This window comes from Rhinatrema bivittatum, chromosome 2 (genome assembly GCF_901001135.1).
Source record: "Rhinatrema bivittatum chromosome 2, aRhiBiv1.1, whole genome shotgun sequence".
Classification (NCBI taxonomy): Eukaryota; Metazoa; Chordata; class Amphibia; order Gymnophiona; family Rhinatrematidae; genus Rhinatrema; species Rhinatrema bivittatum.
The window spans coordinates 805,345,149-805,360,277 of NC_042616.1; the positions used below are offsets into that span (position 1 = coordinate 805,345,149).

At 42.7% G+C, this 15,129-nt stretch overlaps 1 protein-coding gene across 3 annotated transcripts in view; it reads right to left on the minus strand.

The window, feature by feature from the left end:
- TOP1MT (DNA topoisomerase I mitochondrial) overlaps positions 1–15,129 on the minus strand; it is a 100,591-nt gene that overhangs the window by 12,969 nt on the left and 72,493 nt on the right. For all 3 annotated transcript variants that reach the window (XM_029592171.1, XM_029592172.1, XM_029592173.1), the window contains exon 10: positions 3,691–3,805. In XM_029592171.1, the coding sequence (XP_029448031.1) occupies positions 3,691–3,805 (115 nt within the window). The remainder of the gene's footprint in view (positions 1–3,690; positions 3,806–15,129) is intronic.

Sequence of the window (15,129 nt, forward strand, 5' to 3'; positions counted from 1 at the left end):
GCATTCAACCCTGAGGAGCTGTAGAAGCATAGATTCCACTATCTACGACTTCTGTGGAGAGTGGCAAGGAGACACCATGAATATGTCCCAAGGAGTGCAGCGAAAGTCCAGCGCATATTCTTCCTGTATCACTTCCAGGACCCATTGATCCGATGTGATCTTGGCCCACTTCTGATAAAAGAGAAAGGCGCTCCCTACAGCAAACGTTCATTGGAAGCACAGGACGGAACTTGAGCCTGTTCCTCTCTTGGACTGTCAGGGGCTAAACCAAAAGGTTGAGGCCTGTGAAAGGAGGAGTTCCTGTATGGACAAAGCATTGGGAACACCTGATACGACCCCTCATAGAAAAGGGGCGCTGCACCTGCTTCTTCACATCCTCTGGCAATTGGGGAAGAAGAGACTCACCCCAATTACTGGACAGCTTTTCCAACTTGCTCCCAAAAAAGCAGCGAGCCTTTAAGGGGCCTTTTCATAAGATAAGCTTTGGACGCTGCGTCAGCTGACCAATTCCACTGCTGACGTCTGGCTGCCACCACCGAAGCCCCACCTCTGGCCGAGGTACAGACCAAATCACAGCTCGCATCTGATTTTAAAAAAAGCAGCAACGGGTTACATAACCGCTCTGAAATTGCCCCAGAATCATCTACCTCCTGAGAGAGAAGCAGACAACAGGCCAGAAGAGTGCAACAGGAAGTAATCTGCGAGGTCATTGCCAGTGCAGCAAAGGCCTGCTTAAGGATATAATTTATTTATTTATTTATTTTTAATTTTTATATACCGAAGTTCTTGTATGGACTACAAATCAATCCGGTTTACATAAAACGACGAACTGCTCAACAGAGAGCGGAGCTTTACATGGAACCGAGGAACATATGGAACAGTATAACTGATTGACAATTTAACATAGTGCTAAATAAAGTAATAATAGTTTAACTGGAAATAAATAAAGCAATATAATATTTTATAAAGACAGTTTAACTGTTTAACGTATCAATAAATATAAATGTAAGCAATGCCAAATATATATATAAAATATAGTAAATTTTTGAGCTCAACGGTAATTGTCCAGTAGCAGATTCTAAAATTAAATCTAAAATATAAGCAATCTTTCTATCATGCACATCTTTCAAGGCCGCTTCTCCCTCCACAGGAATAGTCCTTCGCTTAGAGACAGCACAAACCAGCGCAGCCACCTTGGGAAAACGCAAACGCGCTCTCACAGCTAAATCCAGAGGGTAAAAACCCTCCAATGCCCGGTCCTCTTTAAAACTTGCTTCCGGGGCATCCCATTCAAGATCAATCAGCATCCATAACAGAAAAAAAAAGCAAGAAGCTGTGTGCAAGAAAACCAAAATGGGCAAAATGGGATTCTTCTTCTTTTGCTCTAACATGATCTGGCGCACCTCCAGTCAAAACTGGAACCAGACTAACAGAATGGGAGGATCCAGGTTTAGCAAAGTCCAAGGGAGACAACTTTCCCCGAGCATCTGCACAGTGCTGACACATGTTGGAGGACAGTTCAGGCTGCTAAGCCCCACTATGACAGGAAATGCAAAGAGCAAGGCGCTTAGGATTCTTGGTTACCAGCGCTATCAGCGACGGTAATAGTGAGTACAATTGGCTTGCGCAGAAAAATGTATGTGCACAAAATTCAGGCACCAAGGAATAAGTGCGACAAGGCGCACGCACCACATGTGCGCCAAGTCAGAGCATCGTTGCATGTACTAAAATGTTGTGCGCACAGGGGCACGCGCCAAACGCCAAGCGCACAACGTATTTGTAGAGTCGACGCACTGCGCACACTGACGTCCTGTACAGAGCAGTAAGGCATGCACAATAGCGCACAAAAAAAAACCACTGCTGCGGCCTACCACACAGAGCGCCAACAAAAACCTAAAGCGGGGACTAGCCCACTGGGGCCACTCAACCCGCCAGGCTGCCCACGTCCCAAAAACTTGGGAACAGATGTCAGAACGGCACACCGAGCACAGAGACCGGAGGAAGTCCTGAAACCCCTCTGACTGGCTGTTGCTAATGGTAAAACCCTTTCCTTTTTCACTTTATAACACTTACCTGAGCTCAGCGCTTACCGGCTGAGTACAGAGATGGTCTCCGTCTGCGGGGGGAGCGGGCTTTAGCCATCACCACAGCGCTCGGCCTGAGCACCTGCTGCCTTTCAGCTGCACAAGCAGCAACGTCCACGCCGGGAACAGACTACCGGAGCAAGGCACACCTCTCTGAGGGACCATGGAAATCACCTCAAGAATTCTCAACTGGGGGAGGGACCTTTAGGCATGAGCGCAGTTGAGTGGGGCTTTCTTTTCCTGAATTTAGAAGCTCAAATTTCTTCTTTCAAAAAGCTCAAAGCAATCCCCATAGGGAGATGCACATCCACCATCTGCTGGAGTCAGAGAATACTGGCAGGCTGGGGTCACTGCAGGGTTATATATACTGTGATGTCAGCTTGCTCCGTCTCCATCTGCTGGCAGGGAAGCATAAACCACTGGTCCTGAGTCCATCTGTCTACACACTAGGAAATCAGCCCTTTTCTCAATCACCACAGATTAAGCTTCCAATGTGAGATTACATGCAAGGTATTGAAACCACATATTTCAATGCACTGAACGCATGTACTTTACCCACCTATTTTTAAAATATATGCAAATATATTTTACATGCAAAATTACAGTAGGATTTACTCACCTGAGTCAGGATTTACACACATAAATTAGTGCATTTTAACACTCGTGTGAGTGAAATTACCAGTTTAACTAATTGGTCCACCAGTTCGCCCAGTCCTTGCCCCAGGTCAGAAAAACCATCCTGGTTCTTCAGCCTGAACTCTCTCCTCCCCCCCAGTTCACCCAGACCTCCGACTCAGTCAGTACTATGCAAAAAAAATGCGTGCATCACTACTTACGCCAGATAAGAATCAGATATAAAAAATACGTATGTTGAAAAATGTGTGCACGCCCCTTTTAAAACAGCAACTTTCACGCGTGGCAGATGGGCCCCGCCCAGGATCAGCCCTTGACTGCCTCTTTTTTTTACATGCACTCGAAATTGAAAATATGCACATGTTGGACATTTATAACATATGGAATACATGAGGAGCAGCTACTTACATGTGTGTGCGCTAATCCGTACGCGCTTAACGTTTGGAAAATTCACCTTTAAATTGGGTACCTGAGGCAATGGGAGATGCCACCTCCAAGCCTGCAAGAAGCATCAGTGGGAGGAGCGGAATCTGAACCCTGACTTTCCTGGTTCTTAGCCCACTGCACTAACCAGGTGGCCACTCCTCCTCAGCATGGTATCTTTTCCACTTAGGTTATGAGAAATACATTCCGTATGTCTGCATCTCTGTTGGCGATGCTAAGAGGAAAAGGGAACAATGGTGCACCCTTGACGTGAAAGCGCCAAGACCACAGAATTCTGAATTAAGGTGAACTAGACACTCGAAAATCTTGCAGATTCCCCAACCGCAAGACCTTTTACTTATGTTGTAAAGTGTGCCCGGCAGAGCGACTTGACCTATTAAAAGAAATTCTTAACACCTACTAGCACTGGGTCTGTGACGTAATGCCAGCTATAAGTGTAATAAGCAAATACAACCCGCTGCGTTGCCACGAAGTAAACCTGATTTTCCCCACTTTAGGGAGGAAGGGGAGATGGAGACAGAAGTCTTACCGTTGGTGAGTTCTTTAAGTTGTTCCTGCAGCGTGATGGAAGCATTGTACGTTCGGAACACTTTGGCTGACAGTCCGTCCATCAGATCCTGAAGGTGTTTATTGAGACTTGTGGTCTAGAACGAGAGAGTGCACAAGATAAATCAGTCCCTCATGCTTTAGGTCTCCGGAGGACCAACAACAACCTTGGGGTATCTAAGTCTCACCAAATAGCATCTGTTGTAAAATAGGAAATATTCCGGGTGGTCAAAAAAAAAAAAAAAAAATACATTAGAAGTCACCACAAGCACTTCATTATCGCCTTCTGTTCCACCACTGAACCAGCCCACAAAGGAATATTCATCTACCTACTATTCTGGAGTTCTTCTGCCCCTCAGAGAGAAGTGTATTTATTCCAGCTAGGGACCAGACTACCTACGGAGCGTTCTCTGTGCAGTCATTTATTCCACTACAGCCTATGGGAACAATTTGTTACTTATGGCAAATACAACGGGTGGTTTTACTTTCTCATATGCTGTGAGAGGAAAATATGACAAAACATTTATTTCTGTAAAATCACTGGCTGCACTTTCTAAAACTCCAGCCCCTCCCTCCGTCTGAGCAGACGAGCTTCTGTATCCCGCAGAGCACTACACAGATGGTAAACTACAGTGTTTTTCACGGCTCAGCAACACAGACTACTCTAGGGGCGTAGGGAGACTGCTGAAGTTGGTGGTGCACCAGAAAATGTTCTGCTGCCAAGTATCCTAGAACTCGGTACACTCGCCTACGTTACTTTGTAAGCACTACTTTCTTTAATGCAAAAAGCCTATCAATTTTATGTTCACAGCAACCCAATCCTTAGAGGGAAATATTAGCTACATCCATCCTTTAAAATAATCGCCTAATCTACTAAGCAGTTACAACAAAATATGTGAATGAAAAAATATTTTCTGCAAGAGCATTCAAAATCACTTTCTGCCTTCTCGCGTTAATTTCTGGTTAATAACTCGCAGTGGTACTTCATTAGCGGCAATTGATCCAGTTCTAAAGGGGAGAACTTTCAGAAAGATTACAAAGATGCTTAGAATAACCAGAGACAAAGGAAAAAACGGGGCAATTCAAGATGGTGTCTGAGTCTGAGCAGGTAATTCACGATCCGAAGGAAGAGCTGGTCAAGGAGATCTCTAAGAACAGTTCGGCGGCGCTAGAAGATAAATTCTAACCAGCATCAGGATCCGGATATTTGATTACTGATGATGATCCGAATCCGGCCTTGAGCCTGTAATGGCACTGACACAAAATTTTTTTGGTTTTTCTGGGGAGTGAGGTAGAGGCGCAAAATACTGAAGTGAATGTTTCATGAATTTAGTGGAATATATCTTTCTTTTTCTTGAACCGCAAAGTTAGTTTATAGCAGTGATCTCCTTCCCTATTTTTGTTTTGGCTGCGAAGAAAGGCTTGGACTGCTGTTTAATTTTGTGTTTTGTTTTTTTTTTAATTCATTTCCCTCCAGGGCCGGAGCGCGACTTAACTGAAATTAGCTGAAATTTATGCACCACATAACACCATGATGTTGATACTATATATTTGATGGTACACAGTCTGCACTGAATTAGGTGGGCTCAGTTTCGGAGGCTCTCTCTAGGGATTTTCCCCTTTTTCTTTTTTATCGTGCATAAACACCTCCCAAAGACAGAATCGGAGGAAATGGTACGGGATTTGCTACCTCACTGGACTGGCATTGCACTTTGTTCGTTGGCTTGATCTGTTACACAACTATACACTTTCTACAAGTGTTCTTGGGCAACAATTGAGCGTGAAGGATTGAGGTGCTGAAGTGGTTCTTTATTCTATGTGCCTTTCCCTAATTAATGGCAACATTTTTTCCTAACAGTGCCACATATGACTTTTGGCCCATTTTACGAATACAATTTCTCCTGTAGCATGCTTTTTACTTGGGCAATAATTTGTGTTATAAACTTTTTTTGCCTCTTTTTTCTTTCTAGAATATACCCTCTCAGACTGTCTCAACACCTTTTGTTTTTTATTTTTTTTCCCTGGGTCATTTTTCTTGGTTTTTTCTTCCTATTTCGACAAGACATAGAAAAAAAACTCAAGACATGGTTATTCACACATGCTTATACTTGAAATAAATATGTCCTCCCCTCCTTTACCTGCCCTGCCTTTCTACCCGACACCCCCTGTCTATACACCATCTCTAACTTCCCCTATTTCTGCTCCTACTATAATGATCCTACCATATAATTGCTCCTAATCTAAGATTAGCACAATCGCTCCCCTCTTACCACTCCTAATTTAGAACTCCATCACCTTCTAACCCTCTCCCTTAGCTTTTACCTATTCCCCTTGATCCCTCATACTCTATAGTATTGTTTTAATTCAGCTCAGTTAAGTTACAACTAAATGATAGTTCTGTTTTTTGTTTAAGATTCTACTTGTTTTATGTTCAAATATTTATATACTTGCCTTTTTTAATTGTATAACGCTTATATAACTCTGTTAAATGTAAAACGCTCCGGCGTAAGTTCCTGTTCACTGTACACCGACGTGATATCTTTGATGAGCGGCGGTATATAAAAACTTATAAATAAATAAATATAAATAAATAAATAAGACACAGAGAGCGTGCCTTCCGAAGAAATCGGTGGGTGAAGAATGAAGATTCGGCTGATGTTGTAGCTGTGTGTGTGTGTTTGACTGGTTTGAAAGACAAGATTGTGTGGCTGGGTGTGAATGAAATCCAAAGTGGTGGATGTACCCTCTGATTTTGGGGATGGTGGGTTGTTTGCCTGGTCAGTTGAGATGGATGGTTGTTGTATGCAAGGATCCTCTGCTGATACAAGGTTGGGAGTGGTTATTTGCCCTGATACACATAGATATTGGGATGCTAAACTCTGGAATTTATTGCTAAGCTTTGGAATTTATTGCCAGAGGATGTGGTTAGTGCAGTTAGTGTAGCTGGGTTTAAAAAAGGATTGGATAAGTTCTTGGAGGAGAAGTCCATTAATGGCTATTAATCAATATAATAGTTCTAAAAAAAAAAAAAAACCCCAAAAAAACCCCCCCAATGGATACAACAATCTGCCGCAACAGAAACATCAAATTACACCCAATAATTAAAGCTAATAAGAATTTAAAAATCTCCTGCTCTCCATAGCTGGGATCTTTTGATTTCCACTCACCCTGAAATTATAATAGATAGTTTGGGTGGCCTTACCTCCCCCAATCTCCTCTCTCTCTCATCCACACACACATACTAATACATTCATTCTTTCACACACTCCCGCTCTCATATCCATGCCCCCTCTCTGTCACACACACAGGCTCTCTCTCCCTCACATTATGTGCATGCGCGCTCGCACGTGCCTTAAGAGTCTGTGTGCAACACACCAAGCCTCAGAACACTAATACACCACTTACTGGACAAACAGAACAAGCCGAACTGCTACAAATCTCTACAAGCAAACTACACGCTAGTCAAAGTATTGCACCTCTGTCACTCATGCGCATTACAGTCCCTTACCTAATACAGAATAAGGGACTACAAATTAGAAACAAAACATGCAGGTAAAACCGAAATGGAAAGCCAAAGAAACCAGATTCTGAACTCTGGAGTACTGAAGAAAAAGTAAAATACAAAATATATAAGAAATGCACATTCCCAAAGATAGCATATTCCAACTGCTGAATTCCATTGCTGTCTGATCTTATTTTTCTAATCAGTTGGTCCCAGTCTCTTTTTCCCCCTTGTATGTCTTTTCCTTATTCCTTTTTCAGGATTTCTTATGTTTTCTTCTCTCTCCTTCTTCCCTCATACACACATAGGCTCTCCCTCACATATGCGGTCTCACACAGGATTCCACTCTTGCATGCTCTCTCTCATATGCACAGGCTTACACTCTCATATGATCTCTCACATGCAGGCTTCTATTCTCTCTCTCTCTCTCTCTCACACACACACACACACACACACACAGACTCTCGGTCTTACATGCTCTCTCACATGCAGGTTCCCATTCCCATACATACCTGTACACACAGGCGTTTCCCCCCCCCCCCAATCACACTTTCACTTTTATATGCTCACACAGATTCATATTCCCACACAAACATAGAGGCTCTCACATGCTCTCTCACATCAGTTCAGTGCTAACTCAGACCGCCATAACCGGGCCATCTTCCTGGTCACCAATGTTGCCAAAGAACTGCCCAACTGGTGGAATAGCCAGAAGTTTCTTGGACCACGTATTTAGGTAACCTGCTGACAGGCAGCAAATCCAGACAGAAGGGCTACCTATGCAGACACGAAGGCCACCATAATGGAGAGAGCAGGCTGTAACCCAGAGGCGTACTGGCTCCGGTGAGGGACCCTCTACTTAGGGGAAAGTCCCCAAAATCTTTTGCACCGACTCAAGGACACTGAGCAAAAATGGCTACAGCCGAATGGGAAAACAGGCCTCGACGTAGCCTTTATCTTCCTCCTTAAGCAAGCCATCTGACACTGGGTATGCCAACACTCTCAGGTTACCTTGGAGTCCACCGTGGAGATGGTTGATGCCTTTTATGAAGCCCAGCTAACAGCAGAGCATTCAGTTATGCATGAAAAACGACTGATGTTGGATTCAAAGAGCCGTGCAGGGGAAACAGAGTCCCGAGAGGGGACAAGCAACAAGTTTGGACCCCCCGAGGAGTGTTTTCAATGTGAACAACGAGGCCACATCACCAAGAACTGTTTTTTCAAAGGATGTGAACCTATTGGCCTGGGCCACACATGGGGCTTACGTTCACAGGAACAAAGTAACCCATCCTGAGAAAGGCCCAGCCCTGGAGTTAAATCCATAGGTATGCTCACACTGTGGGGAGAAAGTGCATTCTGCCCTTGGCAGAAGCAGTGGGAGCATAGATTAACAGAGACTCCCAGTTGTAACCTGGTGGAAAACTCACAAGTCTGTGATCCTAGTGGAAGTGAAGGAGTTCCCCACACAAGCCCTGCTGGACTCAGGGAGTCTACGGACTCTGCACCACAGAGACCTAGCCAAGAAAATGTCAATCGATAAGAAAAGAGTAACCCTCATCTGTGTACATGGGAAGCAGAAATGGTACCCAATAGGTCACATTGTATTGATGACCTCGGCTGGTCAGGCCAGCCTAGAGGTGGGAAAACTACCTCACCTCCCATACCCCATGGTACATGAACAGGAATATCCACAGTTTGAGACATTCAGGGGCCACCTCATGTCTTGTCTGAATCCTCCAAACTGTAACAAAAGTCTCATCAGCAGACCTGTCCATGCCAAGATGCAAGTTTATACCACAAGCAGCCTAGGAGGGCGAAGCCTCAAAGGAAGCAATGAGGGAAGCACTTCAATTAGCTGCAATCATTAGGGAATACAGGGCATAAAACAATGGCAGAAGGGGACAAAGAGGATACTTACAGAGATGACGTACAGCCTTTACCCTGTTCATGGTGAGGGAAACAGGATCCAAATCCAGCAGAGCTCACCTTATCAAGGCTGAGCTGAGGGGGAGGATATGTGAGAGAGTATATGGGGGAACTCCCTCAGAATACCTTATAAGAACCAGCCACAGCTATGTGGCCTGGTCCTCCTGAAGAACCAGCCTCGCAAAGGATTATGGGAGGAGGGAGGTTCCCCTCACCACACTATAAGGAATCAGGGCCCAGAAGGGTTGGGGAGGCCCCAGAGAGAAGGCAGGAAGACATTGTACGTTGAGGACTGAGAGTTAAGTTAAGGTTCTGCAAAGGTAAGCAGCCTATTGTGCTGTCCTTTTCTGTTATTGTAAATAATGTTTGTGTGTGGAAACAGCCAGAGTCTGCCTCTCTCTGCCCTCCTGGCTGTTTCCCCAAGCCATGGCCACGCCCAGTTACCACAGTAATCCCGACATGTCGGACAATAAAAAGGTTTGGTTCTGAGATAAACAGTTGTCCTTTCCTGGGCTTCTTGGATCACACACGAGGTAATCTTCAGTAGCACTGCCACTCCCCAGAGAGATGGGGAGGGAGAGAAGTGGGGCTAATTTTGCTTAGAGCATCACTACTTAGTGGCTCTTATGGATTTATTACACAATAGCCTGGCTAAGGAGTCTCCGTGCCATGGTGAGGCTGAAACTGACTAGCACTCATCTAGGATATTACCCTCCTCCAAGAACTGGGAAAATTGTATCAAAATCTTCATGGAAACACTTCTGCTGATCCTGCACAGTGCACTTTTAACTCTTCCAAGCAGATAACCAGCATGAAATGAATTCATGAGGATGTCTCATTTACCTAGATATATGGCTTAAGAGATTAATGGCCCATTTTCAGAACTACAGAGAGTACAAAACATTTTCGTGTTATAGCTGGAAATACAGTAATAGGGCCTTTACAGGCAAGTTTATGCAATCTTTGACCCAGAATACAAAAATATCTCCTGATTCATGAATATGGAGATTGAAACCTCAGGGAATAGATCAAGCTCATAATGAAAACGTTTTCTGTGAGAGAAAAGTATACAGCCCTAATGTTCTTTTAATTGAAACACTTTTTAGAAGTTTTATCTTCGAGGCTTGGATTGGGGGCGGAGTCAAGATGGCGGGTCACTGCCAACTCTCATTGCTTGCCTTGTCTTGAATTGCTCGACCTTCCTAAATAAACAGGGGAAAGGAAATGGAGAATTCGCTCTTACCCTGTGGAGGGTTCAGGGTCCCCTCCTCCTGACCCCCATGGATGCTTTCATACCAAGGTCGGGACCCCAGATGCTGAGGAAGGACTCCCAAGATATGTCTTTGGGCATCTCGAGATGGGAGATTCCTTCCCATTTGCCAAGGTCGCCTTCTCGCTGGAGCTGCGTCTGCCTCCATGGCAGCTAGGAGAAGCTGCAAGATTTGCAGCTGAGCTTAGGCGGCTTCCTGTTTTCTGCCACGACAATATCAGAGCTGCCGAAGGAGAGTTTAGGTCCACACAGCTGAGGGATGAAAGAGTAGTGTAAGCAGGGCAAGTGCTTGTTTTGCCTTCTGCGGAGGATCCTTTTGCATCTTCCATGCCTATCTCTCTTGGAGCAGAAGCTCAGAAAGCAACTGAGGTGAGCCATGCTGTACAAACCCGTTTACATCTTTTTACCTTCCTGGCCTGATGCGATTACTTTGGATGGATTATGGGACATTATAATAGCAATATCTACTCAGATGGCTCAGTTTTCCCCCCAATTTCACTATCTTTGCTGGTGGGTACAATCAGAAGGAACTGTCTTGTAAGCAGCAGAAAGTAGAGACTTAGAAGGGAAAGTTCTGCAGTACAAGATCTTGGAAACATTTTGGTTAAATTCAAAAACTGCCTCAAAATAAGATGGAAGGCCCTTGAGAATGTTCTAAGGCTTCTCAACCTTCCTAAACAGAAAGTGGTGTCACCTACGGATACATTAAAGAAATATTTAGCAGAGAAATTATCTCCACCAGTTTCAAAAGGCATATTATATGGGACGAGGGTATCTGAACAATCATCTTTACATTTAACTAACCTGACTGCCTCGTTGGAAAAATCTATAAAGAAAGAAACTGCCTCCTCTATATTTACAATTAAGTGACTGGAGGGGTCTGATTGGGACTTTTTAACTGAGGCACTATTTCCGTAGAAAATACATTTTATTTTGCAGTTTGAAGGCAGCTACGTTCCCGTTTATTTCATTTGAGATCTGGGGCTGCAGTGGGGGGGGGGGGGGGGGGTAGGTTAAATTTCCCCTGTAAATCCAATGTTAAGATGGGTGGAATTACGGTTTTTTTTTTTACGACCCTGCACAACTCACAGTTTATTCAGGAGAAATAGGCCTTGATTTGCCCGGACTCAGTGCCTGTCACTTGAAGAAATCTTGTAATACTTTATAATCCCATAGTAGATTGAAGGCATCAACAGCAGTATCCATATAATCTTCTAATTTTGGTGGCATTTTTTTCTTTTGATATTTGATTGCTCTAACCCCATATATTGTGGACTGCAGTTGGTATAGAATGTGCCTTGCAATATGTTTTTCTGTTTGGCATAGTTTTCTTTTGCTGAAACCTTTCTTACGTATCTGTTTTTATATATTATAATTGAAATTCTTAAAAATAATCTGCAATATCTAACTCTGTTGATCTATGCAGCTTAAAGTGCTAAAAACAAACATCATACCACAAACATTTTACAGTAGTTACATTTTCCATATTATACCCCAGAAGCTAGTTTAAAAAAAATATTATTTTTTTTTAAGTTTTCCTAAAATTTCAAATATGAAACATCTTTCTCTTTCAATTGTTTCTTATTATGCTCTTCATAACAAGCAATGATAGGAATTTGCATTTCTTAAGGCAGCGTCTGATATGTGAAAAAAAAAAATGCACTTACAGATTCAGAGATGAAGGGAATAATTTCCCAGCTGTGTCAGCCTTTAGTCGATGTGAAATGAATCTAGCCTGCGGCTTGCAAGAGCTCACTTTGGTTTGATGAATGGCAATGTACTTTTAAACGCTCTGTTTCTCTGAATTTAGTCAGTGTGCAGATCTATCATTGCTTCACAGAGACTTAATAAATAGAATCCTAGTGCTGCTACTCCTCCATGCGGATTTAACTGTGGGCTCTTAGGAACTTTTCACCATTTCGAAGATTTGCCCCAATATAAAATTCTTTAGGCATGAGGTATAAAATGCAATTTTTGGAGCCTATATCCTACTGGAAACCTCACTTATGATACCAGGGTTAGGACATACCCTGAAGTACTCCCAAAGAACATTAAGCACTTAATCCAGTGTCTACTTCTAGCAGAGAGATGCAGGAAAATAGATATTTTCCCCCTCCTGGCCAGAATGGATAACAAAGGTGTGGGGCATTATGTCTACAGAAAAACGGACATGGGATCTGCGAGAGGAATGTCTTGTTGTTGGAACATTTGGATTTACACAAATTACACAGCAACAAGAAATGGCAAGCACCCAACCACCAGACAACATCCAACTCGAGTCACACATACTCAATAAAAGCAACAACGACCTACAAAAGGAAACAAGAGAGAAAAAAACACACCGAAAAGCCACAAAGTAATAAAAAAAAAAAAAAGAAACAAAGAAAGTCTTCAATTACCAACAAGAAAACATCACCCGAATCAACACCAAGACCTACAGCAACTACATAGCATTATCATTCCTCCTATTCAATGCACAATCCAGTCAAGAAAATACCAGTCATATCCAATCTACTCGATGATAATAAACCAGATTTCATAGCCATAACAGAAACATGGATAGAAACACCAACACTGTCTTAATCAACCAAATAAAAAACCCCAACTACAGAACGTTCTCAATCCCCCGACCAAAAAAGAAAGGAGGAGGTCTAATGCTAATCATAAAAAAAAAAACCTACAGATGAAAAAACTCCAAACCAACGTCAACCTACCATTAGAAATTGTACTGTTCGACTCCCCACAACTACAGATATGCCTAGTATACTGTCCCCCCAACTCACTGGATCAGAACTGCTCACCAATAATAGAATTCTTCTTATCCAAACTCACAATCAACAAACCCATCATTATCTTAGGAGACTTCAACATACACATCGATGCAATTCCACACTCCCAACACATGCAAAATGATAATAGACGCACTATCAACACTTTGTCTTAATCAAATCATCAAAGATCCGACGAACAAAGCAGGGCACACACTAGACCTCATCTTCATCAATACTGACACATGGACTAACCTCCACACAAAGACCACGAATATACCACGAGAGGTCTAGAATGGGTAGATGTGAATCGGTTATTTACTCTTTCGGATAGTAGAAAGACTAGGGGGCACTCCATGAAGTTAGCATGTGGCACATTTAAAACTATTCGGAGAAAGTTCTTTTACTCAGCGCACAATTAAACTCTGGAATTTGTTGCCAGAGGATGTGGTTAGTGCAGTTAGTATAGCTGTGTTTAAAAAAGGATTGGATAAGTTCTTGGAGGAGAAGTCCATTACCTACTATTAAGTTCACTTAGAGAATAGCCACTGCCATTAGCAATGGTAACATGGAATAGACTTAGTTTTTGGGTACTTGCCAGGTTCTTATGGCCTGGATTGGCCACTGTTGGAAACAGGATGCTGGACTTGATGGACCCTTGGTCTGATCCAGTATGGCATTTTCTTATGTTCTTATGTACCATGGTCAGACCACTCGCTAATACACACCAGCCTATCCTCCAACTGTATACTGACATCAGAAAAAAATCCACCTAAATCTTTCTCCTACAGACCACCCTTTAACATATAGACACTTCAAGAAAATCTACAAATAGAACTAACAAACCTAGACCTATCTAATGCAGAAAAACACCACCTCATCATGGCTCAACATTACTAAAGCAATAGCTGATAAGATAAACCCCACGATAAAGAAACAATAAGAAACCCTAAGCACCAAAACCAATGGTACAATGAAAACATCAGATCAGCCAAACACGAACTCAGAAAAAAAGAAAAAACCTGGAGGAATAATAAAACATTGATACAACTGAACGCATACCGAGCACACTTAGCGTACTACAAAAACATTATACATAATACAAAAAAAGAATTCTACTCAAAAAAAATAAATGAATTTCAACATAATCCAAGAATGTTATTCAATATCGTGCATGACCTAACCAAATCTGCCAATGAACAGAAAACACCAAATTCCAAACTATCAAGCAATGACACTGCAGACTTTAATGAAAAAATCAAAAACCTCAAACAACAACCTCAACAACAACATGCAAGACACAAAAATACTAATCAATCAAACATCGTTGGCCCAACTTTGACCTAGAATCATCACTGGAAGTCCAAAACATCATCAAAAAAATGAATCCAGCCAAGCACCCCATCGACAGCATACCAATACAAACGATCAAAGCAATTGAACCATCAATAACCAAAACATTAATAGAGATTGTAAACCTATCACTCATAGAAGGAATCTACCCCGACTGCCTGAAGTCAGCGATTATCAAACCCATCCTAAAAAAGTCCAACCTCGATCCTGAAAACCCGCTAAACTACCGTCCAATATCAAATTTACCATTCATTGCCAAAATCATTGAAAAAATCGTTCAATCACAACTCAGTAACCACCTAGAAAGGAACATTCTTCATCCCACGCAATTCGGCTTCAGGAACGAACTAAACACTGAATCTTTACTTACTATCATCTACATCTACGCAGATGATATACAAATCATTATTCCAATTCAAGAATCCATATCCACAACGCTAAAATTCTGGGAGAAATGCCTCACATCCATTAACTCCCTTCTCACTAACCTCCACCTTGCCCTCAACTCCTCAAAGACCGAACTCCTCCTTATCCACAGCCACCAAATATGCAAGTTCACCCCTGCCAATGACCCAGCTCTCAGCACCTTCACATCACAGCCTC